Consider the following 27,211-nt stretch of genomic DNA (forward strand, 5'->3'; position numbering starts at 1 on the left):
TTAGAAACTGCATAGAATTCTGTTTATCTATCTGGAACTACAACTGAAATAAATCAGGCAGGATCCAAACTTTTAGCTACAGAGAGATGACGTATTTGACACTCTAGTCCTCAATCACTAAATGGTGAGCTTCGTATTTCCAGCAACATATCCCTGGCTAAAAAGAGGAAGCATAAAGAAATATTGTTCTGCAGGATGAAATCTTACTGGTCTATACTACCAATACTGGACAGGTATCTTAAATACAGCATGTTCTAAAAGCGTGTTTTTCCTCCTCCTTGGACTGGAGGTTTGTGTGGAATTCCACAGCAGTTGAAAAGAAGTGAAGCTGCCTGTGATGGAAAGGAATGACAGCTCTTCTCCATGACCTGGAGTAAAACGGCATTATTTTCTGTGGTCATTAGAAAGCACGAACAGCCAAGCAAGTCATTCAGACATTTTTGTAATGTTTTCTTTCTGTTTCTCTTTCTCAACAAATGGGGAGGAGGAAGGGGTAAGGGCAGCTCAGAAAGAGGAAAAAAAGGGGCATTGAAGTCTTCCAGAAAGTCAAATAATGGAATTCTTTCATTAAAAGAAAACAAGCAAACAAAGCCCCAAATAAATAAACAAAACAAGCAAAATCAAACAACCCCACCAAAACCAAACGAATCAAACTAAAAGACCCCACAAAAAAAAACAAAACCAAACAAAAGCACAATTGTGCGATTTTGTTTATCCATTTCTCTGGATTAACCATTTTTACACACTTCTATATTTTAAAATTGTTGCTCCCCAAACTGCATGCTGCTTCACGAGCCCCCCGTCAGTGATGGTCCCAGGGGTCGAGCAGGGGGTCCCAGCTGCCAGGGACAAGCCCAGGGAAACGCCAACAGCTGCCAGGCACTTGGCAGTGGGTGCTCCATGCTGCCTCTATCTTCCTGCCCCCATCTCCTGCTTGTCTCTGCAACCACTGCTCATGGCTGAATGAAATTTTTATAACTCAGATACTTCTGGTGGCCCTGCCAGAAAAAGGACAAATGCTTCCCCCAAATGATTCCTAATGGAAGGTTTTTTGGGGATGGGGATGGTTATTCACATGTCGCTCCTCTCCTGGGTGTTGCAGACACACATAGATGGGTCTTGTCAGAGAACAAAGGCAAAGTTTAGCTTGGCGGTTCCCTACTCACTGTGTGCAGGAAACCCTCTTGCATTCCTTTTTTATTTCTTGCATTTGCTTTCTGCAAATGTGTGTTTTAAGTTGTTGGCACCTGATCTCCAGCTCTGACAAACATGACTCCTCACAAGGACCACTATGACAATCCTGGGAATACCCCATCCCTCAAGGACAGATTTTCCCTCGTTCCCTTGTATCGTGGCTGCAGTCTCTCTTTGCAGGAGCTGTGCCTGATGATGAGATGGTCAAACCTTCTGCTTGGCACCACCCATTGCAATGACGCTACCCTGTCTCAATGATGCTCTGTGTACTGACAGCACAAGAGCACCACCCGCATTTCACAGCTCTATGGGACTGGTAATAAAAGCCAGAGAGAAACCTTGACTTTAGCCTATTCTTTTTCACTTTATTTGCTTTCCAAAGCAAATGAGTTTCTCTTCCACAAATTTTCATTTTACAGGAGCTGTAAGAAGAGTGTTAAGTGTGACTGAAGATATTATCTAGCTTTATGGCCTGTTGTGAAGCATCAGCTCAGTTGGAGAGTTGTTGCTTTCTGAAGAGAGACTTGTATGTAAATTCCTCTCTAACCCCTATTATGCATATTTGTTAGTGCTTTAGAGTGCTTTCCACTGTACTTTGCACAGATGCTTTTATGGCCGCTGACTAGTTTGGGATCTTTTTATATGTCTAAATCAATTTAACATTCCAAAAAGAAGAAACAGACATCTCAAGCAGCTTCCAAAATGCTAAGCCAGCATTTGCTTTATAAGCTGAATGCTTCCCTAGAGGCACGTGTCAACTCTGCTTTGTTCCATCTCATAAATTTAACATAGCAAGGCAAACATAGTTAATTCAGCTTTTTAATTTACTTATTTTTAATGGATGAGTCCATGTAATGGCAAAATACAGAGAATAAATTAGTAGAGCTTTTGTTTTCCTTTGTTTATAATATCCCAGAATTTAAAAATTATACAAGAAAAAGACAATACATTTGGCTGGAGAAAAAGATTTATTTATTTTAGCTGTCTTATTTCTGAAAATAATTTTCTTAGAAACATCTGAGCAGGTGGAAGAAAGACCTAAAAGAACTGTATTCCATGAACAAGGTTGAACTTGCTACATTCTGCTCTTAGGGAGTGGGAGTTATTACAAACAGCTGTTATAGAAAAGTTGAATTTTGATCACAAATATTATTTATTAAACCTCTATTTATTTCACAGGTCTCATTTTGTGGTGCTGCAAAATGCATAATACGGTCAGAACCTGTGCAAAAAGCAGACTCTGGAAAACAGAGTGTGGAGCTTTACTGACAGTTGAGGGAGGCACAGAACTCCATACAACTTGGTAAAGAGATACCCATGTAAAACCAGAACAAATTTTGGCTCATCCAAACTGTTGTTTATACGTTTTTGAAAAAGCTCTGTTTTTTCTTATGTTTCATTTATCATTCTGTAATGTGCTTTGCTATTAGAAAACAACATGACCAATGATCCAGAAGAGCATTTTAATCTCACACTCATTATCTATCGCAAAATTGTCTCAGTGATCACCAAACACCAAATTTATCTCAATATCCACATCCAGCCACAGTTTGCCTATTTCTCTAAAATTAACCTAGAGAGCTGGCAGGCTGGTTAAACATAGATGTTCCTTGCCAACCTACAGACCAACAAAAAGCAGACCACAGAATAAATATGAATTCATGCTGTGGTTTTTCTGGTTCAACACCAGATAATTGAATGTAACTGAATAATAGTTAACCCCCAAGGAACCAAGATTTGATACAGCATTCTCTGGAGCTTGTTGCACTAAGATCTGCCTGACACACAAACATCTGTCTTTGGGATAGGGGTGTTAATTGTCTCGCATTATACCAATTAATATAATCTCTTCTTTCTTGCACTCACCACTACATAATGCTTTGTAAAGTGATACTAGATCAGTCAGAAGGCCTTGGGGTTTTTTTCCTCCCATCCCTAAAGATAATTACTTGCCTTTCTTGTTTAAGAAACCTCAATACTTCTGCAAGAAAAAATGGCTGATTTGTCAGTGTGCCAGAAAAAGGGGCACAATAGAGCAGAAAGTTCAGCCAAGAGCGTGATTCTGGAAGTGACATCAATTGTGCTGGGTAGAGATGGGATGTGCCTGCATCTGCATTCAACTTACAGGAGGGAATGGAAAACCTATAGTTGAAAGAAAGACTAGTAAGCTCTTATATCCTGATTATTAGTAAATTAGTCTTCCTTGTGTAATAGTGAAATGAACTTACTAACAAAGTGCTGACTCTTTAAACATGAGGAGAAATCAGGGCTATTTTTTTCCCCAGTTCCTTAAATCTTGCTGTCTTGCACAGCCTGACTGGAGTGTCCAGTATAAAAAAAGTACCTCCATCAACTGAGTATATTTACTCTTTAGTGCTCCCATGCTGAACCCCACGAGAAATTATTTCACAAAGAACTCACTAAGGGGTGTCAGCACCTCCTGCAGATAGAAGAGAATATTCAGAAAGGTTTAAATAAACTCATTGGTGATGTTTGGTTTTTTATTTCACAATTTATATGTTAAAAAGCAGCAATTTAGAAGGAATGTAATGAGGAATTCATATTGTCAACTTTGAATGAGGCAGCAGCAATCACAATTCAGTGGATTATCGGGTTGTAAAGGTCATGGGTGTTAATATTACTTTGTCTGAATCTACCAGTAACCTAGAGAGTCATCACAGACAAGATAACCTTCCTACCTGACTGAGAATTCGACCACATTTCTTTCCGATTTTTTCCACCAAATCAAAGATTGGGAAGTTCCAACTATTTAGCTGCTCCATCAGGGGATCCAAGTTATCCATAATCAGAGGCTCAGGAGCAAGTATAGGCTTGTCCTATGCCAGAAATCAGAATAAAGAGAAATGTTAGTTCTGTGAAGCATCTCACGCTAACATTTATGCTCTTAAAAAATTAAAGTCATACTGGCATCATCTGTAAGCCGATGGTACTTTACTCAGCTCAGCAGAGATGTCCTCATTTCTACCAGCCCTGCAGCTAGACACTCTCCTTCATAATTTGTTTCATTTGAATGAATAAAAATATATGAATATATGAAACATCAGTCTCTGAACTTAACCATGAGACACATTCATCCCTTCATTCATGAGAATCATTCATTCATTTCTAAGGGAGTCTGTCTTCTTCATTGTAAATTTTGCTGCAGTATAGATGAAAAAACGTTCAGCTTCTATTATACTTCTGCATCAGGACTCATTCATTATAATGTAACATGGCTAACTGAGCATGATCCAAGGGAAGACTTGTACTTCTTAAACTGAAACCTACTTGTTTTTTAAGGTTTGCAAATAAAAGACAGGTTGTGTCCTTCCTTTCACATTTCTCCCCGTATACTTCCCTTGAATTTCATTATTACTAAGAAACTGCAAACGAGTAAACACCAAAATATCTCAAGAAAAATGCCTTCTCTCAGTATATGCAATGTTCTTACGTTCAAGACATACAACAACATCAGTAGCCCTCAGGCAAGTGCAAATTTATTTTAAAATAAGGACCACTGTAAATATTAGCCACAATTGCAAGGCCATGGAGAAGCTGAAGTGGCTGAACAGGAAGTCTATATATCATGCTGGTAGTCTGAGAAGATAACTTCTCTTCCTTCCAATCTATTCCCTTTAAAGGCAACACTAACACTGAAGCCAAACATTTCAGAAGTGCCTCATGCCAGACCCATAAGCTTATATTTATTCATCAAAATAGTTGGTTAGTGTTTCACAAGTGGTCAAGGCTTAGTAGTTCTCACACATTTCAGTGGGTCCTTTCAATTCTTCAAAGTCAGTCCTTCCTACTGCAAGTAGAAGTCTGATACAATTGTTGCTTAAAAACATGGTCACAATCTTTACACAGCTCTAGGGTTTTTGGATTTTGTGTGTGTGTGTGAGCTTGGGGTTCCTGTTGTGTTGTTTTCTGTTGCTGTTGTTTTTCCCTAGTATCACTATACACTCAGTCTACTGTGCAAGTGGAACTTAATCAAGCTACCTCAGGCGGTATCAGCGGATGCAGAATGATGGTCTCAGGTGCGTATGTCCTACAGATGGATCCCTTCCGTGTCTGCTCTTTGGAGCAATCTGTCTCATCATCATTTTGTACAATATCGCTGCTATCGCTGTTGTTGGTCTCATAGTCAGAAGTGGCTTGCGCAGGATCATCTAAAACACAAATCACAAAGCTCGTTGTGTGAACAGCAAGGATTGCATGAAAGTCATCCTGTGACCTTCTGAATAATAGCAACAGGATCTCTGACTCATAATACATATGTGCTGCTTGGCTGGGGCCAAAGGCAGACAATCTGTCCAAAGGCATTAAAGCATATACCCTGCAGAGTGTAAAAAATGGTATCAGGGATTGGAGAGTGAGAAAAATTTTGAGGACCGTTATTTGAGCTGACTAGGTTAGATGAGGGAAACTGTATTTTCTTTATTTTTTAACTCTGTTCTTCATTAGCATTTTGCACATGTTGTACAAACAAAAAGGAAAGGAGCCTCAAAAGACAACTCGTAGGTCTCACCTACATACATTCTCCTTTTATGAGAAACAGGCATATCTGCCCTTTCAGTGAATTACTTTTAAAGGATGAGGAGTTTTTGATGGATGAAGAATTACCTGCTCTGTTCAGGGTGTGTGTGGTACCATCGCTTCTATCTAGTGTCCCATCACCAGCCTCTATTTGGTTATAGGGTCTCCCACAGCTGAAATACAACATCAAGAAACATGCACAATATAAAGAACCATGTGCGTTAGATAGTTTAACGTAACATGATTTCCTGCTGACAGCATAAGATTATGTCACACAGTGTTAACTATGGTACAGGGTGCTTTCTCAAGACAAAATTACAGCAATGAGCTGAAGTTTTATTGGAAGTCAGGAATATAAAAGGACAAAAATACAAAAGGACTGTGGATGAACTGGCCAGTACCAATAAATTTGTGTGGCCAACAGGAAACCTATACCATGTGATTTCTTTTTCTAAATTAATTTTTTATTTTTTATCAGTACATAAACCCTCCCTGGTTTTGTGTGACAGCTGTACTACAAACGTGAATTAAAATGATGATAATCTGCCAGAGTGCCATATAATCTTATAAATGCAATCTGAACCCAGTCATGATGTGGATTTACTCTCCTTTTCTTGCTTCAAACTTAAATGTGTTCCTCCCTAATACTGCAAAAAGGTATTTGCCATTACTTCTGTGACAACATACTAAGTACATCAGAACCAAGGGGCATTGTGGACAGAATGAGGGGAAGTGATCTGGCATCCAGACATTTAGCAATGAAACAAGAAGACAAGAGTTTGCTTTATCATTCCCAGAACATAAAGATATTGTGGGAGGGATCACAACATCACGACCTTTCCAAATGATTGTCTCTTCCCTTTCATTAAAATACTTTATTCCTTGTTTGTGACTCCCTTTAAGCCCTAAATGTTAATTCAATACCAGGTGGAACATTTCAAATTACAATATCCCAATATGACTGAGCCTAGGACCTAAAGGAACAATGATATATCATCAAAACATGAGGGAACTTAAAAAATCTGAAACCTCATTTAAGAGCTTTACATCAAATTTGTCCATGAAAAACTGTCCTTTTAACTTTTTTTTCCTCTGGTTTGAGTCAGTATTTGTGGCATATCCTTTATATGTCAGGCTTTGCAAAGCATCTATTACACAAGTATTTTGATTGGTCTAATTTTGTACTAGAAACTTTGCACCAATGTAAGTACACCATAAAAAAATTGGCTGAACTCCTATGCCTGATGGCTTTTGACTGGGTCATCCAAAACATTTTCTGGAGCTTGGTATGCCCTGCGAACATAATGAAATCCTGAAAGAATTTAAAATAAAAATACAAATCTGTATGCAATGACACTTGTAGTGCATAGCAAACCGAATAAATCTTGTATCACTCTGGTTTATAAACCAGATGAAAAACTGTATTAATTTCTCTGTTCTACATTCTTTGTGGTTTCCATAAGGCCAATGCTAACAAGCCAAAATTTAAAAGTAATAGAGAAAGGAAGCCTTTGATTGGTTGTAATGCTACAAGGGCTTGCGTCATTATGATTGTACCTCTTTATTTCCAGAACATATGCAAACTCACACTGATACAATATGTATGGTCCACATAAAACGCTATATTAAAAAAAATTCCTAAGTTGCCCTGTGTAACACTTGAAATCTGCTCTATGTCAGAAGTAAACATGCTCATGCAACTTTAACTCAATCCCCTTCATGCACAGCCATTATAACACAATATGCTTTCTGATCACAGGATTAAGATTTTTTCCACAGGATTCCTGCCTCATCCACTAAGCAGAATAAAAATGATTATTTACATCTTATTTTAACAGCATCGCCTGGTAAAATTGCTGTCTTGATGCCCCTGTCTGGGTGGATCTGATTTAAAGCACTGAACCCATCAGCAGTTAATGTCCTCTCTTTTGTTGTTGGAGGAGGGATTGGTTTGGTGGTAGCAGAGGTTTGCTGACTTTGTATCATTTCCTAGCGGGGCAGTTTTTTTGGCAGTAAATGTAGGAGATGCATACCATGAAAACTAGCAATCTACAATGTGAAAGCTCAAACATTACAAGATTTATTTCCAGTGTTTTTTAATTTAACTCTCTCAGCTTGTCTTAGCCATTTAATGTCCTTTTTTTTTTTTTTTTCTTTAAATTGTGCTTACATTACTTAGGGGTACATTATTTATATGCTGCTGGTTCATCTTGTATCTGTGGATATGACATCTCAATATACGAATGGCTAGAAATATGACAGTGCTTATGATTTTTCAATGGACGTTAAAAGGACACTGACTTATTAACAGTTGATGCAAATTCTATTAACAGTCATTACATCATAATATTTTAAATAATGTGTTTGTTTCAAACAATCAACAAAGCCTATGTGCTGGCAATGTAACTATTTGTATTGCTTATGCAGTCCAAGCATTTGAAAACAAGGAAATTAAGAACCTAAATGTATTATTCAACTTACGTAGATCACATAAGACAGTAGCCACATAAAAGCTAACAAGCATTTTACCAATGAGTACATTAAAATCAAAGTCTACACATAACAAGAAAATATCTTTCATTGGCATCCAAAACAATCTTACATGGATTACTTTTTTCGACTTTTTTTTATGCAATTCTTAACTGTTCTCTTTAATGGAAGGCTTACAGTGATAATTGTTACTAGTTGTTACTACTAATATTTTGTTGAAGCAGTAATAAAGGCACAGTTTAATCAGACAGCAGCACATTTACGGTATATTTCTTATGTGTAATACGGTTTTCTTTTCAAATTAATCAGTGCCAAGTCCCTGTCTTGCAATACCTTTGAAAAACTTTGAAAGGCACTTGGTTTCTATTTAGCTCCCTAATTATGCCTTAAAAGCCCACCAGGACTCCAGGCCGAACTCCAGTGAGTATCACTCCCTTGAGTAAACTCAGAATCTCATTTTTGACTTTCTCACACCCACTTCCAAGCCCTGCACCTCGCATATCGAGACACATCTGAAGTCATGCAACTGACACCAGAAACTAAAAACTGTTTCCAAAGATAGTCAAGGATTTAACCCGTCACATTGACTTGATGTGCTTTTTGCTAGCTAGCCAACAATCACAAGTCACTACTGTGACCAAAAGTAACATCTAATGAGCAAGGTAACCTTGAAACTGCACTGGAACAGGATTCTAAATACCTGTGTTTCCCACTATGCTGAACTGGACACATACTGCAAACTGCAATAATCTAACTTAGCAACTGAATCCTCTTCAAGAAGATAAACAGAACAACTTTTTTTCTAAAATGCCGATTTTGCAGAGCAGGCCTGCGTTATCTAATAACGGGGTACTTTAAAGCATGAAATTAACCTGTGTTACTGTAACTCTCTGCAGGAGGAAGAACTCAGCTGCAGCTCATTTCCGAAAAAAATCCCAGTGCTACATAATCCGACTCTGCCGTAGGGAGGGCAGGATCCACTCCTTCTGAGAGCGAGAACTCAAAATGACATAGTCTTCAGGCATTGTTGGAACACCTTTATCAGAAGGCTACAGGCCAGCAGTTTTTAATCCTCAGCAGTCAGATTTTTCTACCAAACATCAGGTGCCTCTTGTGAAAGACTTGGCCCGTGACCTGAAAGTGACTACTCGTGTTAAAGGCATGAGAAGCTGTTAACATGAAATCCAACTTTTGAATCTGCACGTTATTGATGAAGAATTTATTTATCAATCAGACTGCACATCTGACATGAGTAAAAGCTGCAAATTTAACTAAACGTCTTGCACATTAAAGCACTTTGCAGCATCAATCTACACAGTTACTCGTGTACTATCAACTGCTTAGATATGGTGAAATATCAATACACAATACAATGACAAATCACAAAAACTTCTATGTGGGCCAAAAGAGATTCTTTGCAAGAACAATGTGAAAGGATTCCAACGCATATCAAATTATTATCTTACCTGCGGCAGATGACAGAGGGGCTGATAATAGGGTCTGACAGGCTAGGTGCACTCTGAGTGGCAGTTAAGACTTTGTGTGGCTTTAAGCCTTGCTTGGTGTCAGTATCTGTAGAGTCTGGAAATGATGCGGAAGTTGACTTTCCAGTAGGACTTGTGGCAGGCGTCCCCTGAATTGGTGAATGGCATGGGGAGGTGAGAGGTGAGATATTTTGCGGGACACCTGGCAAAAGAAGAGTCTTGTCAATTAGCAGAAGTGGCAGATGGCTATATGAGTTCACTGGGCAGAAACAGTCCTCTCGAGATGCGCAGGTACCAGCACAGCTTCCGAAAGGAAAGAGAAAACCCTCCTCCGCTCTGAGCCAAGCCCACGGGTGTCACAGAGAGATGAAACTCCATTAATATCAGCCACTTCTACGCGCTGAAGATCTGGCCCAAAATACGAAACGTATTCTCCCTGTTGAGTAGGATGCACTAACTGACAGGCATGAAATGAAAGGCACGCGTTAGTGGCGCGATTATGGGTATCAACATGTCCTAGCGACCGACAGAGACACCAAACTCCAAACAGGCAGTTCCCAGACCCATATCCAATTTCTTGTTGCTTCATTGTCTCCATCTGTAAAGCAGGGACAAGAAAGGCTTACACACATTCCCAACAAATTTGAATTTCGACATGTGTGAAGACTAGAAATAAACAAAAAAAGTGCAATATTTAGTAGTCATACATTACAGAAATACAAAATACTGCACTTATTGTGCCATTTCTGCATTCCTCACAGAATTTGGCCTCCATCTTGTGCAGCTTGAGTTTAGTTTTCAATATCTGCTGCTCACTATGGGAGACTTGTGACCATTACCTGTACATGGTATTCTACTCCTGAGCTAGTGTATGAGAAACCGCCAAGATCCACACATACGAACACTGGCAAGACATATTTCTCTCTGTCCCCAACTCTATCTAATCACCACTGCCAAGATGAAATTCATCAGCCAGTACAGCATTTGAGACAAATTTCCCCTTTCTCTTTGAATCCACTTTACGTTTTCTAGTCTCAGACAAAAAGGCCCCATTCACAATATAGTGCAGGGGGGCAAAGAGAATCTAAAAAGGAAATGCAAGTAAATTGACTTAACCTCCTGAGCTTTGTTCTGAAGTTTGTAGGAACTCAGCCCTAGTTCATTTACCGTGTTCATCTTCAAAGCCAAATGACATAAAGAGCTTGGGAATTTTAACTGGTTCTATGTTTGAACTGTGCCCACTATCTAAAATGCAGTTCAGACACAAAAATTATCTTAGAATAAGGCACTATGTTGATCTAAGTTTATGAAATACTAACCTTGCAGTAAATATGTGTACAGTTCCAGTGGTTTTTCCTGATAACAACTTACTGTGATATGAGGTTAAAGTATTATTTACTGTTGACAATCCAAGAGTCAAAAATAATCTCTGACAGTTACTACACTATAATTTTGAGATATCCAGCATCTCCTACATTTTGATAAGGGTATTTCTTCAGCAAACATGTGGTATGTATTACCGTGTTAATTCAATAACTGCAAGTAGGATATTATGCTATTCTTGAGATCAGAAACCTACAGCCTATGGAATAATTAAAAAGTTATCAGATGGCCATGACATATGGAAATTGCTTTAAAATACAGAAAGCCTCTGTTTCACATTTACTGATCCATTGAGATGTCTGCTTTCCATCTAACAAAAATATGTCTTTAAAAACATATTAGTTGCACAGGGGATTGAGTTGGATTATTATTTATCTTGGAGCTATATTTTACCAGGTAATCTTTGTGACCGTTAGAGAATACAATATATATGGTCATCTATCAGCAATTTAAAGCAAGCCTGGGAATTTAAACAGCAATTTTCACAATACTGTTTCTAATGACATCTGACTTCCTACTGCTAGTTTGGGCTTCTATCTCTCAAAATATTTTTGGTTGTGTTTGTTTTAGAAGAGCAATTTGCCAGGGCAGGTAACCAAAAATAAATTTACCAGGAAAATGCAAACCTACTTTCAATAATTAGACATTTCACCATTTATTGGAAAAAGCAAGAGAAAACATATCTTGCTACAGCAAGGAATTTTGAACAATCAGCGTAAAAGAAAATGAACAATACAGGGAGAACTTTCAAGTTCATCCATCTGCTTACGTCCTCCAGAAATTTTACACACGTGCGGTGTTGAAGAAGTAAAACAGTAACTTCAATGTGATGTGAAATTACATATGAAAACACTTGAGTTTACCTCGGAATTTTGCCAAAATAGGTATAGCTAGGAGTATATTAAAATCCTAATTCTTCATGTATAATTAAAGACACATTTTGTAAATTTAGAGATTTACAGATTTCTCTAGATTAATTTCTATGAAGAATTATTATATATTGCCCATGGAGCTAGCATATAAAAGTCTAATTTGTATTAACTAATGTAAATTGATGCAATTCTTTAGTTGGAACACAAAACCAAATTACAATTAAAAGAAAATGATTGCAAACAGTCTAAACCATCAAAATATCAGTCTTCTACATAAAATGCTAAGCCAAAATTTTTACTCATGTGAATCAGTGCCCCTAGGGATTCCTTGTGATGGAGAGGAGCTCTCTCTTCATCATTGGGGAGCTCGTGCTGATGGCCAACTGAGATAACTATTAACACTTTCTGGAAGCAGAAGAGACTAACTGTAAACCTAACTGATAGGGTTGGTAAGTGTCATTTTCAGTGTATAAAAATTACACACACACAATCCTCCTTTTCAACTTAATGGGTTAATCTCTGAAAATCACAGGTTCACGTTGGATTTATTTTTTTCGAAAACAAATGCCTGGATTCTTAATACTATATCTCCCATCATTTTCCAGTTTCAATTCTATTCATTTGCCTATGTGCCTATTATGTTTTAAGATAATATTGTGTTACTTAATACTGTGGTATAACAAAGCAGTTTCTGTAAAAGAGGAGATTAAATAAACTCTTCAGTTTGAAAAGGAGATGAGATGTGACAGCGCTAGATATGCAGAATAATTGTGCACCCATATCTTCAAAGTCATCTCTTAAGTTTCGGTTCTCTGACTTTTTCAATGTCAGGCCTCAGGCACCTATCAATTTCCATCTGATGTCTGGGTGGTCAGTATCTTCAAATAACATTGTCTCAACATTATCCCATGTTTGGAAAAAAAAAACCAGTCTAAACAGTCTAACCCAAACAGGTGATTTAAAAAAGGAAGGCCTTGTGATCATTTTTAATTACAGGTTAGAGCATAGGCAAACATTACTTATCCTGCATTTGTACAGGGATGAGAACCACATTACTGTGAACTAAGACTGATCCATGGCTGTCATAGTGCATATTTCATTATAAAATAAGAAGACACCTTCTTAATTTCTTTCCCTCAGTTAAAACAGGAGTCATTTCTTTAAGGGCTATACTTACTGAGTAAAACCCCCCATATTTCTCATCTCTAATATACAGTAAGAACTAGCTGGACTTTCTCAATAACGAATATACAGAGATAGACCTCTGAGTTACAATGGCGGTATCTTGGATATGTTTGCTTAAGAAAGGTCAGTTGCTGCCTACAGCTCTGAATAGCATTATGGAGATTGTGCTTCAAGAAATCTCAGGCAATATACACAGACAGTTAATTTAATTAATGTTATAGAAAACACTGTTCTCAGCCCTGTTGTAGTCAAGGGAACTACATGGATATAAATCACAACATGATTTAGTATCGCATCTGCCACATCATGTCATGACTAAACTCTATAAATCATAAAAGTCAAAACATTTTCAGTGGCATCACTATGAGCTATAATATTTTAAGCCACTGTTGGGTTTTCTTTTCAACAAAGGAAATAATGATATTTATATTGATGGAAAAATAAGAAAAGACACAGACTGGACAGAGACCAAAAGCAGCTGCACGTGCTAGTCACAGGCAAGCAGCTGAGCAAGACTGATGGAGCCACAGACACCCACTCACCTTGCCGGCTCTGCCTTTTGGCATTCAGGTGGTTGGTAGAAGACATAGCGTAGGAGGTGGAGAAGGACCTGCTCTTTGTGATTGTCATCAGAATTGAACTGTTCCAAGAATCAGCGCTGCAAAACCAGAGCACAAACAAACATCATTCGAGACAGCAGAAAGCCTAAACGGCAGCTCTTAAGAAGTTACAAGCCACAGCAAGACGTATGTGATACTGAGACAGCACAAAATCTGACAAGGACAACAGCATCTATCTGCTGGATGAACTGCTATTTGTGAGGCACTCAGTATTGTATTCTGTAAAAATATTTACAATGCAGAAGCTGGACTTCCTTCAGTGCTGAGGCTTTTTCACTTTATTTATATGAAGATGTCTTAATTATGTGGTTCTGACAGTACAAAGAGGCTCAAAAGCTGACCTGAAATCAAGGCAAATCTATAGTCTGTTTTAACTCCTCCTTACAACAGTCCAAAGTTCTCAGTGTAAATGAAAAGTGATCCTCCTTGACTCCTCTGCTACCCATGCCAGGCAGATACCCAGTATCACTTTGGGCACCAGAGGAGCTCATTGGGAGACTGGAAGAGGCTCGGAAGAGCCCTGTATTGCTCTTACTGGTGGCGTGCCTCTTCTCTGGGCAAAGCGCTTCATGCTCTAGCCAATTCAAACACATGCTGCATCTCAAAAAAAAAAATAATCCTGTTGACAGACCCTCAAGACATTGGTCACTGATCCAAGAGAAACTCAGTCGAGGAAAATAGGGTGCATGTGTCTGTGTGTGTGGGGAACAAATGCCTGTCCTTTACAGCAGATGGGCACGTGCTTTTATATATTTATAACTTCTGCGTACCAGAAATGGCCAAACAGTTCTGTAAAGCAGAACTGTATTTATCATTGTTTTCCTGAATGACACTTGTCAAATGTCAGCTTCTTACAAGGCCACATCATTCATTCTTATCATGAGGCCTATGACTTCTCTGGACAGATCCATTAGGCTGTTCAGGCTCCACATTTCTCCTCATAGTCTTACATCCAAGTGATGAGATGACATGCAAGGCAGAAGACAGCTTTTTAAAGCACTCTAGCCCCAGCTGAACTTGATAAAGCAAGACAAAACCAACCAACTTGAAAAAAACAAAGTGTTCTGGGAAAAAAAAAAAAGCACGTAACATTTTCTTAGTTCTACAAACACCTTATTGTTTTGGAAGAACAAGCACTATATTAAAAAATATTAGCTGGGTGTCTTTGTTGGCCCAAATTCCTATAATCCATGATGAAGTGAGACAAAGAAAGAATCCAGCTGTTTCTCAAATTATTTTGTTTTGTTTTGTGGGTTTGCTTCTTAATTGACAGGAAGAATATAACACATTGGGCCACTGTAAAGTAAACCAAAACCAAACCAAACCAAACCATAATCCCCAAACCACATCCTTTGACTTCTTAAGGAAGAACCACTGGATATGTACGTGACTGAGGGAAGGAATATGGAAACTCTATTACTTTTCCCAAATTATTTGAAGCTATAAGAGGACCACATCTTACCAGTTCAGTGACATGTGGACAGAAGAAGGCAGGTTTACTAATCTTAAACAAAGACTGAAGGGGGATTTTTGCAAATATTTGATTATAGAGATCTAGAGGTTCTGTCCCAGAATGTGAGGAGTATGTAACTGAAGAATCTGCCACAGGGTAATTCCAGTGTCATTTCCCCTCTCCTATCCTTCAAGCCATGAAATGCTACTTTCTCTGTGACCTGTGGCCCGCTTGAATTATGTACAGGGAAAGTGGCAGATAATCAAGATTTTTTTTCTCCTTCAGTTCAAAATTATTTTCCTTGAAAGCAAAGCTGTATTGGTCTGCCAAAATTTTTAAAGCCAGACTTATAGGATTCATTTTTCCCCTATCTGGAATACACGTTGTTTCTCCTACTGTAAAATAAGAACGGCAAACAGTAGGCTGGGAGGCTTGACAGAGCTATAATTATACAATTGGCGACATTAACATAGGAAGAATGGATAGCCTGCTTAGTTGGCTCATCATGTAGAGTTATATAACAACGGTAGAACAAGACCAACAATAATATTTAATTGCTCTCCTTCTCCCTCTGATTCCCATCTTAGGATGCTTACATACTATGTGAGAGTCTCGGATCAACAGCATAAATCAAATGCAGCCTGGGAACCAAAGGCTGGTGACTGAATAACATTTCCATTTGGTTATAACTTCTTCATATTTACTTTTACGGATATATATGGGACTCCTCACAAAGTGAACTTTGGCTAACCGTGTATTTTTCTTGCACGAGACACTTGGTGTGTACTCTGCAGACTGCCTTGAGCACCTATGCTCCCTGCACAAGAGCCTCCTCTATGGGAAAGGTTTACGTGTCTGGAAGAAAGGCCAACCAAAGCAGCTCTCCGGGGCTGCATTCACCCAGGCTATCCAAGAGCAAACTCTAGGGATGTTGGGGCTTCTCAGGTTCTACCTTTTTCTCCACTACTGGCACCAAACTTTGAACTGCAGAAAAAACATTTGAGCCTTCTGATATCATGGCTCTGAATTCTCTTTATTGAATTTGGTGCTTTTGCTCTGCTCTTCCTTCCCCCATAGCAAAGCATGTCTCCACACTCCTCCTCTCCTAGATCACGGCCCTTGCTGAAGTGGGGAGGGGACCTGAAATTTATTCTCATAGAGTGGCACCATAACTACCACACTGGAAAACTGGCTGCCCTCCACCCTTCCTTTGAAGGCTCTGCTCCTTTCTGACTAGAATAGAAAAATATTCATGGAACCAGAAAGGAGAAAATCCTGTTCAAACAGCTATGAAACATATCATAGTTAACAGTGCCTGGGACCCAAGCCTCTCTTCTCACAGAGGAGCACCCTTCCCACAAGACTAAGAGCCATTCAGCTCCTTGTTTCACTGGTTGCTACTGGCTTATCTGCTACAGCCCTCGTGTGGGGCCAAATGCAACTCACCTCAGCCTTTCTCATAGCATGGAAGTCCCAAAATGTGAGGTGCCTAGGTCTGAATGCCCTCAGGCAGAGAAGAAACTTTATTAGGGTAGCTCTCTGCAAATGCCCTAAACCAGTCAGCTGCTGGCTGTAAGCAGGTGAGCGGACACAACTCTCCCTGTCATGGGAGGCCTATGTAATTCATGATACTGGCTCAAGTATCAGGCTCTGGGAAACAGAGAACGGGTAAGAGTGAGCAGGGAATACCTAACTGATATAGTAAATCGTAAGGGAATATAGCCAGAAAAAAAAGCCTGTCTCTTGTGCTTCTGGGTAACTTTGAAAGACTTTGACGGACATGCTTTAGGAAATTGGAACTAAACTTCTTTTTGGGCACAAAATTGAGTAGGTAGGTACCTCAGCCTATGCAAACCTCTTTGTAGATCTAGTCTTCTGTTTCTACGACACTGTATGAAGGTAACGTGGCGTTGTGTATGTCACAGACTCTTTTTAGTGTACAATTTCTCCAGAGATTTTGCTGAAATCCATTTCAAGGCTTTATTAATTATTGTTTTGTAGTTGTGACTCTTCCAGCACCATTACCTGCTTCCATAGCCCTTGAAAATATGAAGCATCTTAAATGAATAAGTAAATAAATACATTATAAATAGAAGTGGGCAGTCAGTCTGCACCCCAAGAAAGCAGCTGTGTTTATTCGCTTCTTGTGGCAAATTAGGAAAAGCCTTTTAATTAGATGAGATAGTTAGGATTAAGGACGGGACAGTGAGGATTCTGAATCCCAGTAGCTGAACTCTGTGGTCACGAGGAAAGAAGTGCTCCACTGCAGTTTTTAAAATTAAGGGAAAGTATGGCAAACATCCTGTAAGAGAAATTTACACTGTCCATTTCATTTTCAACTTTGCTTTTAACCTCTATCAGTAAATATTCCTTTTTAATTTTACTCCTAGATCACACTTTTTTTTTTTTTTCCTTTTTATTTTCCCAATGGTAACAAATATACTTAGAGGCTTAACTTCTCTCTACTAAATCATGTTTTGACTATTTAAACCAATGTGTTCTATTTACCATCTATTGCTGGTACTGCATTCGCATGAGTTTGTTCACGGAGCCCTAGGCACTTGTTATATTCTGCAACTAAGTGTGCACCTGGGATGCAGGGTGTGTACAGTGCTGCATCATCATATGATACTCCATTTCTATGGACAGAAAAGCATGAAATCGTGTATTTTAGGACAGTCCACTTGAAATCAGGGTTTGTGTTATGCAAGTTAGTATCTAGAGGATGGAGAAGCGCTTTATGAACTGGTTTAATGTCAGGAACACATAACTATGTGTGTTCTTAGAAGGGATGTTCAACAGCTGGGTTACTTGTTAGAATTGTTTCTTGGCTGGGCAATACCCAGGGAGGAAACTGTTGTATATCAAGAAGACTTTAACCACATATCTTACCTTGTTTCCAATTTTATTGTGTAGTTCTGCACTTTTCTAGCATAAATGTATTTTCTTCCCATTTTGCTTCACAATAATAGGAATAGTTTTAGCATAAGCTGACTAAAATTGGTAATACCATTTCCTTGGCAACACAATCTACAGAAACATGAAGAAGTAGTTCTAACATACTTTGGAGTCAGCATTTTTATATCAGGGACATCATCACACAGAACCAAAGAAATCTGCCTGAAGAGACAGACACAAAAGACAGAGGAGGTAACTTGTAACCTGGATGAAGATGATTCATGAGGTTTGATGCTGGCACTGCGATCCCTTCTCACTGGAGCTGGCTCCAGTGTAGGTAATCCCGTGGCTGATGTTGTGGTGGTCCAAGTTGAGGACACTCGTCTCAGCAGCCCTGGAGGCAAACTTCTCCGTAAGCGCTAGAAAGAAATCAGTTGCTTAGAGTTTATACAGGGTCACAAACACTTTAAACGTGCACAAGAAAAACCTTTTCATTTGATTAATTCTGCCTGAGAACACCTAATGAGCTATCTGGTATTATGGTGCCTACCTTCTGTTCAGACACACTTGGTGCTTTAAACACTTGGAGTGTCTGGACCATCCTCCCTATTTCAAGTTTAAAAGAAGGTATATTTCTACAGCCCCATAGCCACAGATATGCAACAACTGGAGCTCTCACTGGAGTCAGCCAATGTTGATTGTGCTCTTCAAAAATGTTGGTTCTATATGATGTGGCAAAAGACACTTAAGTGAGTCATCAGGGCCACAAAGGTGACTGAGGGACTGGAGAACCTGTCATAAAAGGAAAGGCTGAAGAGACCTGGGATTCCTCAGCCTGGAGTAAAAAAAGGCTCAGGGGTGATCTTATCAATGTATATAAACACCTGAAGGAAAGGTGTAAAGAAAAAATATGCCCAGGCTCTTTCCAGTGGTGTCCAGTGACAGGACAAGAGGCAATGGGGCATGAATTGAAATACAAGAAATTCAATTGAAATGTAATAAAATATTTTTTACTGCGAGGATGATTGAACACCAAAAGAGGTTACCCAGAAAGGCTGTGGAGCCTACATCCATGCAGATACTCAAAACCCAAATGGACACTCTCCTGAGCAACCTGCTTTAGGCTGAGTCTAGAGAAACCTGCTCCAGGCTCAGCTTCCATGAGCTGAAGGACTGGACTAAGCGATCTCCAAACTGGACTACACGATCTCCAGATATACTTTCAACCTCAGCTGTTTTATGATATAAACTATCATGAATGCTCACAATCAGAGATTTAAGACAAGAAAGGCTGTAAGAAAAATAACAGAAGGGGAGCTTCAACTTTTTTTCCTGTTATATCTACCCAATCCAAAGATCACCCACTGAAATAAAACTTTCACGCTCAGGGGTATGATGTCTCCTGAAAAGCTTACAGAAAGCATCATGGTTCATGGCAGATTTTTCTTGACCACCCTGCATTTTTCTTTCACCTGACTCTTCCTTTTCTCCATTAATAGTACTCACATTGTTCTTCCAAATTTTTGAAGGCAGACAGTGAAAATAAAGGATGATGATCAAGTTTTTGCAGATCCAGATTTGCTATTGCAGATGTTATCGTTTTCTAAGATGTTTCCCTTGTAGTTCTTGTGAAGTGCTTATAGTTAAGAACTACAATAAATATATCTCTGTGAGGGAGAGCTTTGACTTTGCCAGAGGGTTAAGAGATATGAGATGGAAGACACTTGTGGTTCTGAAGTTCAAACTTACAGATAAATATGTTAACAGCTATCTTACCCAAAATGCTCAGTGTCAGATGCTTAAGATAAAGACCCTAAACCTATATTTAGACACTTAAATAAAGTACTGCAAACTACTTTATGAACCGTAATACATTTAGGTCACTGAATTCTTCAGTCAAATTAGTCCTCTGTAGCATTAACTCATTTCTTCATCCTTCATTTCTCTTCTCCTCACTAGGTATTATGCAACAGTAAACTGGTATCTGTTCTCTGTGCTTGCTCATGTGATGGCAGTGTTCCTCCATGTAACTTCTCCACTCAGAGCCTAGAGTACAGCCATTATAGACATGTACACTAGAATAAACTGGAAAACGTGTTTAACAACCTGTGAACATCCATTTCATACATACAGCTGCTACAAAGGCAAACAGGGTAATAATTATCATCACACTAAAATACATTAACGAAAGAGTCACAAGTGTTATAATTCAGATGCCGGGAAATGCTGGCATGAATGCTGGCTGTGCCATGTGAACTGCTAAAGCATTCGCCTGTGCAATGTCCTCTGCCTATATTTAATTTTACAAGGGAGATTGCAGGACAAAAGTATTTCAGTTTAGTTTCAAAAGCGAAACGTAAGCTTTACAGGACAGCTAATTAGCAATGAACCTACAATTCAAACTGCTTCAAAGCTGACGTGTTCTTTCTAGTTTCTCACTTACTAAACGTGAGTGGTTAGCAGCAGTTATTGCCTGTTGGATCCCTGAGCATTCATAAAGTAATCTGTCAAGGCAGTAACATATACTTTTTTTGTTCAGTCTTCTTTTTCTTCTTAAGACTATTTCTCATGAGCTCACAATATTTGTCATACTAAGTATTCTGGTGATATTTTTTGTTTGTTTGATATACAACATTTTAAACTTCGTCCATTGCACCTGGAGGTCATCAACAGACTTTTTCACTGACTTCTATAGGTTTCTCACCTCTAGCTAAGGGATGGAAGACAAGACTGAAATTCATAAAGAATTTCAAAATCCATTGTTCAAAGTAGGCAAAAAGGTCCCTCATATTACTACTTAATTCCCTACTGTTAATTGACTAGAATAGTCACCCCACATGCACTTGCTCAAATCTTTTGAGTGGGAGTGGAATATCTTTGTGAGAAGTAATGGGACAGACTTGTGAGTCTGGATGCCAAAAGACTTTTGCTTGCCCTGCTCCCCATCGTGTCTTCTCTCTTAAGCTCCAGCCAACACCTGTGAAGAAATATGCACACCACCTATGTGAACTACCCTGTGTCCAACATCATCTTCTAAACATGCCTGAACCAAAGTTAACCTGTCCACGAGTTGAAGGACACACAGGAATTTTCTCACTACAAAACCAACAGCCTACTTAGCTGTCCTTTTAATAGTACAGTATGATTAGTGCATAAGATGTGAATCTGAAGCAAACAAGCAAAAAGTAGAGGGAAATATCCCACTAGTCCAGTGCTGCCCCTTTAGGGAGAGCCGAGTTATAAGATGATGGACAGGATCCAGTACTCACCTTGGGAATAGCTAGTTTCTCTCCTTTCTCCGGACATTCCTCTGAGTCGGAGCAGGTGTAGTTCTCACTGAAGGACACCAAAGGGTTCACCCGTGGCTTGTGGATGGCCTGGAAGGTTAACTGCGTATTAAGCAGGTTGCTCACTGTTCTCAGTGAAGTACACACATTGGGGGGCAGCGAAGGATCTGCTAGAAGGTCTGTAATGAGCCCGTGTGCTTCTCCCATGACAGCAATATCCACTGTGATACTGGTACCAGAAGACTAAAGAAGAGAAAAATAATACATATAAGACAATTGGAGTGAATAACCTGTGAAACAGTATCTAAAGCTATGGTGAACTCCCTCCACAACTTTTGCTAAAGTGGTTACCCACTGAGTGGAAAAATAATAACATGAAATATCTCTTTAAATAACGAGAATCATGCTGACTAAATTGATCATCAGCCATAATGCTCACAGTATGCAAAGAGTTTGGAATTTCATCATATCTGTTTTCCCAGCTTTCACCATCTGCAGCTGACTTAGCCCATCTGAATGAATTGTCCAGGCACCCTACAGAGAGATAGTCAATGGCCAGGGGCTATTTGCACAAATAATTTCAGAGACATAACTTAGGATGGGAGGGGTCTCTCTTGAGAGGTGCCTTTCTATTAACTACAGAGGCATCTAGAACAACTAATGTTCAATGCTTATGCTTAGATGAACAAGCATACACTGAGATTTTTAAAATAACTCCATGCTATTAAATTATAGCATTGTGATATGGTGGCAACAACACTCTTCTCCAAGCAACTGCATATTGGGCAGCTATACCAAAACTGAAATGGATTAAAAAGTGGATTGTACAATCTATATTTTATTCAGACAGAAGAGAATAATTACAGATTTGTAAGACCAGTTCAGGTGGTCCTTACTTTCCCTTGGATTTGAAATATATATCTACTTCACATATATCATTTGGAAGAATTATTAACTGGAGTGATCTGCAAGCAGAAATAATACCAAGTAGCAGTTCATATCACTGGTGAATCTTACACATTCTACCCAGTACATGTATATAATAGATCTATAAATCACACACTGCAAGCCAACTGTGGTCCAGGCAAACTGTCTTCATACAGGTAGTCCATCCATCATGCACACAGGTAATCTAACACAGCTGTAGCACTGGGCTTCCAGTGCATGCACAAGAGGGTTGACATTCAGCAGCTCCAAGTACCATTTGTCCTGAAACCCAGTAGGGCAATATCTGGTACATAGGTACGTATACATGTAACACACAGTAACACTGCTGCAGCCTACGGCCCACCAGAACAAATATATGGCCATCAGGCCCTTGGGATAGCTCCACTGATACACTCCTCGTGTCCAGCTTCTTGTTAACACAGAGGTAACCTGTAGGACCAGAAGACAGGCCTCCTCACTCACCATCCTCTCACAAACAGAAAATCAGCCTCCTCTTCCCTCATTTCTTGTCTTTGTCATGATACCAAAGAAAAGAAACCAGAAACTGTTTGATATACTGAAGTGCTATTTCACCCTACTGAAAAAAAAATGGCTGAAGTTCATTTAATGGCTTTTTCATTGCTTAACATCTCAGAAGTGCATGCAGAAGGTTCTGGCAGATGCTAAAGAAAATTCTTAAAATAAAAGACAAGGCTTGGGATGGGAGGAATTAATTATCTATCTTAACCTCAACGCTGAAAAACAGACCAAAGGGGAATAAGGGAGAATACATAATTCAAAGTGCAATAGAAGCCTCATATTTTCAGCAAAACTGCATAATCTACAGTTTGAAATTCTATTAAGCCTGGAGCCTGGAGTTGTTGACTGCCGATCAGAGACAGAGATTAATACTTCAATGAAGTAAACAAGTCTGACTCAGCGGGCCGTAAGCAGAGGCCCAGATTTTGTACAGCAGTACTAATATTTTGCAAAGCAGCCAGCATTGTTCTGCATGATTAGTACCAAGTGGGGGAGGGAGAGGGAAAGCCCTTCTCTTCTTCATGGTGTACTTCTGCCACATGGCCCTGTTATGTCTTGGTGACCCCTGTCTCGACTCTGGGACCCAGCAGATGGGTCTGATTCAAAGGCCAGGCTGTGCTGTTAAGTGAGGAGCTGGTGCTGAGGCCACGTGGCCCAGGAATGGGGACACCACACACCAGGTCTGCATCCTCCCCGCTGAGCTGTGCCTGCACCTCACCGCAAAGGACAGTCTGCACTCAAATCGAGTTAGGGACTCACACACATAACACGGTAATGCTGCTGCAGCCCATGCCCCACCAGAAGAAACCAGTGAAAACGAAGGGATTCTCTCTTTGGAAGAGTGCCCTGCACCTGGGAAAAGCTTCCAGAGCTTGGCAATGGCACAGATGATACCACCTCACTCTCTCTGCACAATGTGCTCTTCATACAGCAAGGTGGCAGGACCTTTTGCATCTTTGATCAAAAGGACACTACCAGCAGATCCAACGCTTTCACCTGACCCCTCACATGAAACCCACTCAGCTACCCCCATTGCCCTTGGGGAGCACAGCATGCCCAGAGAGCTCAGCTCCATGCCTGTAAGGAGGTGGGGGTGCACGCTGAGCACCCCTCACCAGGGCTGTGACGTGACATGAGGATATGCAACCGGCACAGACCGGCCGGAGTCACCATAGAACAGCCACAGTTGCCAATTTGTGCAATAGGACTTACTGCATTGCACAATAATTCCAAGTGACAGCACAGTACAAGGTATCTCAGAGACATCACTGCGCTGTAGTAAGCTGCTTTAAACGGCACTCATGTATATCATACTTACAGTATTGTTTGAACTATGTCTAAGCCTCAGAATTCTTAGAATGAGAGCATATATAAAAAGAGAACAGCCCAAGCTTAAATTCCTCTCAAAGAAAGAAGCAGAAGAAGGTAAACAGCACTCTAATCCACCGATTCCAGCACATTAACACCACATCCTAAATTGGTACAGTTTGCACACTGTAATTTAATCACACAGAACTTATACACAGGATAAGTTTCTTTCTCAAGCAGTTTGAATATTTTGTCTGTCTCAAGATGAATTTAGAGTATTATCAGACTACTCTGACTAGATAAAATTACAGGTATTAAAGTAACTATTTTCTAAAACTAGTTACAAATTGCATGAAAACATTGAAAAATATTTATTTTTTGTATTCTCTACTACAAAACAGTGGAGAACTGTGTATGCTTTGCAAACCGTTAGAAAGTAAACTAAAATGCATTTCCCTAAAGGACAATGAAACCTGGAATTTTTTATAAAATACATATGGTGATGTAAAACAAGATAAAGTTTTATGTAGGACAGCAAATTGCTGAAAATTTTAGATTGATGTAATTGTATATATGTGTATACATACACATGCACAGACACAGTCTTTTTTTAGGGTAAAACTGTGTCTGAAATCCATGCTCAGGCTTTGTAAGTAGTTTTCTACTAATGTGCATAGCCTCTGCATTAACTGATGTGGCTTCTTTCCAAACTACTTTACTCACTGAAACCCAAAGGCCGGATACTTGGGAATAGAGGCATGTTTGCAATCAACACTAATGAACAACTAACTTGATAAAACAAAACAAAACTAAACAAAAAAACCTGAAGAGCTAAGCTAAGGTGAATTTAATTTCACACTGGTCAGTATTCGTTTACCAATCCATGCCAATAACTGTGAATGCAGTTTCCTCCCAGAAATTTTGGAGAAGATTCACCTACTGTTCACATTGTGACTTCATTCCCACTGATTTAAGCCATGTCAGACAGTGACTAAAACGGAAGCGTTCTAGGTCATGAGAATGAGAAAGCAAAGAGGCTGGAAAGAAAAGCAAAGCTGGATCAACTAAACATACTCATTGATAACTAAGGTAAGGAACAAAATAAACGCCTTAAAATGTTGAAAAACAGCTGTTTTTTTGCTTGCCTTACCTCCCCCCGCTTCTTTTATTTTAAACTGGCACTAAAGTGGGTGTTTTAGGCTGTGGTACCACCTGGAACTCCTAACGGGGCTCAAATACACTTTCTGTATGTTTTGGGGATTTGTTTCTTTTTTTAGTGTACAGAAATAAAAGAAAAGCTTTTCACCTAAAGAGTTCACATGAAAAATAAGATGGCCAGATCAAAGAAGGATGCATTAGAAACCAGGGACAGGTGTGCATAGTTCACAGCACCAACTCTGCAATCACCTAAGCTTCCATGGGCAGGGGCTTACTGGGAATTGGCAAGAAAGCTTTCACGTACCCAGAAGCACACATACTGCAAAGCGCAGGACCAAATCACAAGTAGCACCTCCCACTGTCAAATAGACAAATTTTTTCCATGTAGGAAACTTATATTCAAGGAACCCTCTTAAATGCAATATGAAAACAATATTCTGGCAAATTTTAATGAACACTTAGCATTTTTAGGTTTGAATAGCGTGGTTTGGATTCTGTAACATGACTAGGAAAAAAAAACAAACACTCAAAATTTACATAACCTTCTGTAGGCTTTCAGACTACATTTCACAAAATCACATTCATTTTCTTCTATTACATTACATTATGCATAAATATCTAAGAATAGCTTTTTACTCACTAGGGGAAAAAGCGGAGAAAACTGTCCAGCAAAAACCATTTAGGAAAATAGGAATAAAAAATTCCTTTTATCCTTAAGACCTGATAGATAAATTTAGTTTATGAGTTGAACCTGCTTAAGAAACAGCTGACCTACCTATGAAGCAGATTTGACATCCTTATACTTAATAGATGCCTTACTGCAAATAAAAGGCTTCCCCTCCCTCATTGGTGTTTTGCATATGATTCTCATAAAACTGAACTCATCCAGCTTAAAACACTGCTCTTTCTCCACCCTAAAAGAAAAGACGATTAACATGAAAACATATAAATAGTCAAAACTTAAGCATAATAAAAAAAGAAAAAAAGAAGAAAAAAAAAAACCCAAACAGTTATCAAACACAAACCACAATTCATTTCACACAGCTTCATGTTAGGCAAAAAATAAAATCTTCATTTGCTGTGGTTTGTACAAGGAAAAGCACCGAGATGTTGGCTTTTCACCACGTTACATTCAAGAACACGCTGTAAGTGAAAGAATGGGGGAGGCGAGGAGGAAAGAAAAAAGAGAAAAGAGCAGCATCCAGTGTATCTTCAATCTTCACACAATTACGAGCAACAATAAATCACAATTTGATATAGTTTCCAAGTCACATCATGAATGCTCAGGCCAAGCTGTCTGGAAACAAAATTAAAAGCAAATATAATTCTCCATTATTTTAATGTCCACAGAGCGATTTGAAGGATAAACATGAATTGGCTTCTATGGAAATAATGAATCATTTTAAAGGCGCCACAGACTTAACTACTCCACCTTTCACTGAATGACTAAGGAAAAAGAAAAGTGTGCGTACAATTCTTTGACATTTCATTTTTCTGTATTTAAACCTGCAGAACTGGGGTCTTACCCAGACTTCTTATTTTTATTTTACTCTTATTTTGTACTATCACAAGATTTTAGGTTTTCTCTCTTCTCTGGAGAGCAAATAGTACATTTATGAGAATCTTTTCTCCAGCTTAATGAAGCACAGCATTTCCACTGCTCTCTGGTGACGGACCAACCCCAAGCTCTGTTCTTTGGTAAGGATGAATATAGCACCTTCCCTTTGTCTCAGCATGTTGATCAAAGGAAACATTTCCTAATCATCAATGTAATCACTGATTTTGCTGTTGATTCTTTAAAGCACTCAGAGCCACATAACCACAAACCAGACACTGAAGCACAAAAGGAGGAGCCCATAATCAGGGAAGACTCTAG

General features: G+C 39.2%; 1 protein-coding gene across 2 annotated transcripts in view; it reads right to left on the bottom strand.

Moving 5' to 3' along the window:
• PDE3A (phosphodiesterase 3A) overlaps nt 1-27,211 on the bottom strand; it is a gene marked incomplete at its 5' end in the record, with an annotated part of 266,489 nt that overhangs the window by 30,153 nt on the left and 209,125 nt on the right. Inside the window, 7 exons of one of the 2 annotated variants that reach the window (XM_082063703.1) lie at nt 3,894-4,031; nt 5,194-5,363; nt 5,818-5,903; nt 9,687-9,906; nt 13,687-13,802; nt 18,380-18,534; nt 21,385-21,645. In XM_082063703.1, the coding sequence (XP_081919829.1) occupies nt 3,894-4,031; nt 5,194-5,363; nt 5,818-5,903; nt 9,687-9,906; nt 13,687-13,802; nt 18,380-18,534; nt 21,385-21,645 (1,146 nt within the window). The remainder of the gene's footprint in view (nt 1-3,893; nt 4,032-5,193; nt 5,364-5,817; nt 5,904-9,686; nt 9,907-13,686; nt 13,803-18,379; nt 18,535-21,384; nt 21,646-27,211) is intronic. The other variant, XM_082063704.1, reaches the window with a different exon arrangement.

The sequence above is a fragment of the Streptopelia decaocto genome (genome assembly GCF_964273445.1).
Source record: "Streptopelia decaocto genome assembly, chromosome: 1".
Classification (NCBI taxonomy): domain Eukaryota; kingdom Metazoa; phylum Chordata; class Aves; order Columbiformes; family Columbidae; genus Streptopelia; species Streptopelia decaocto.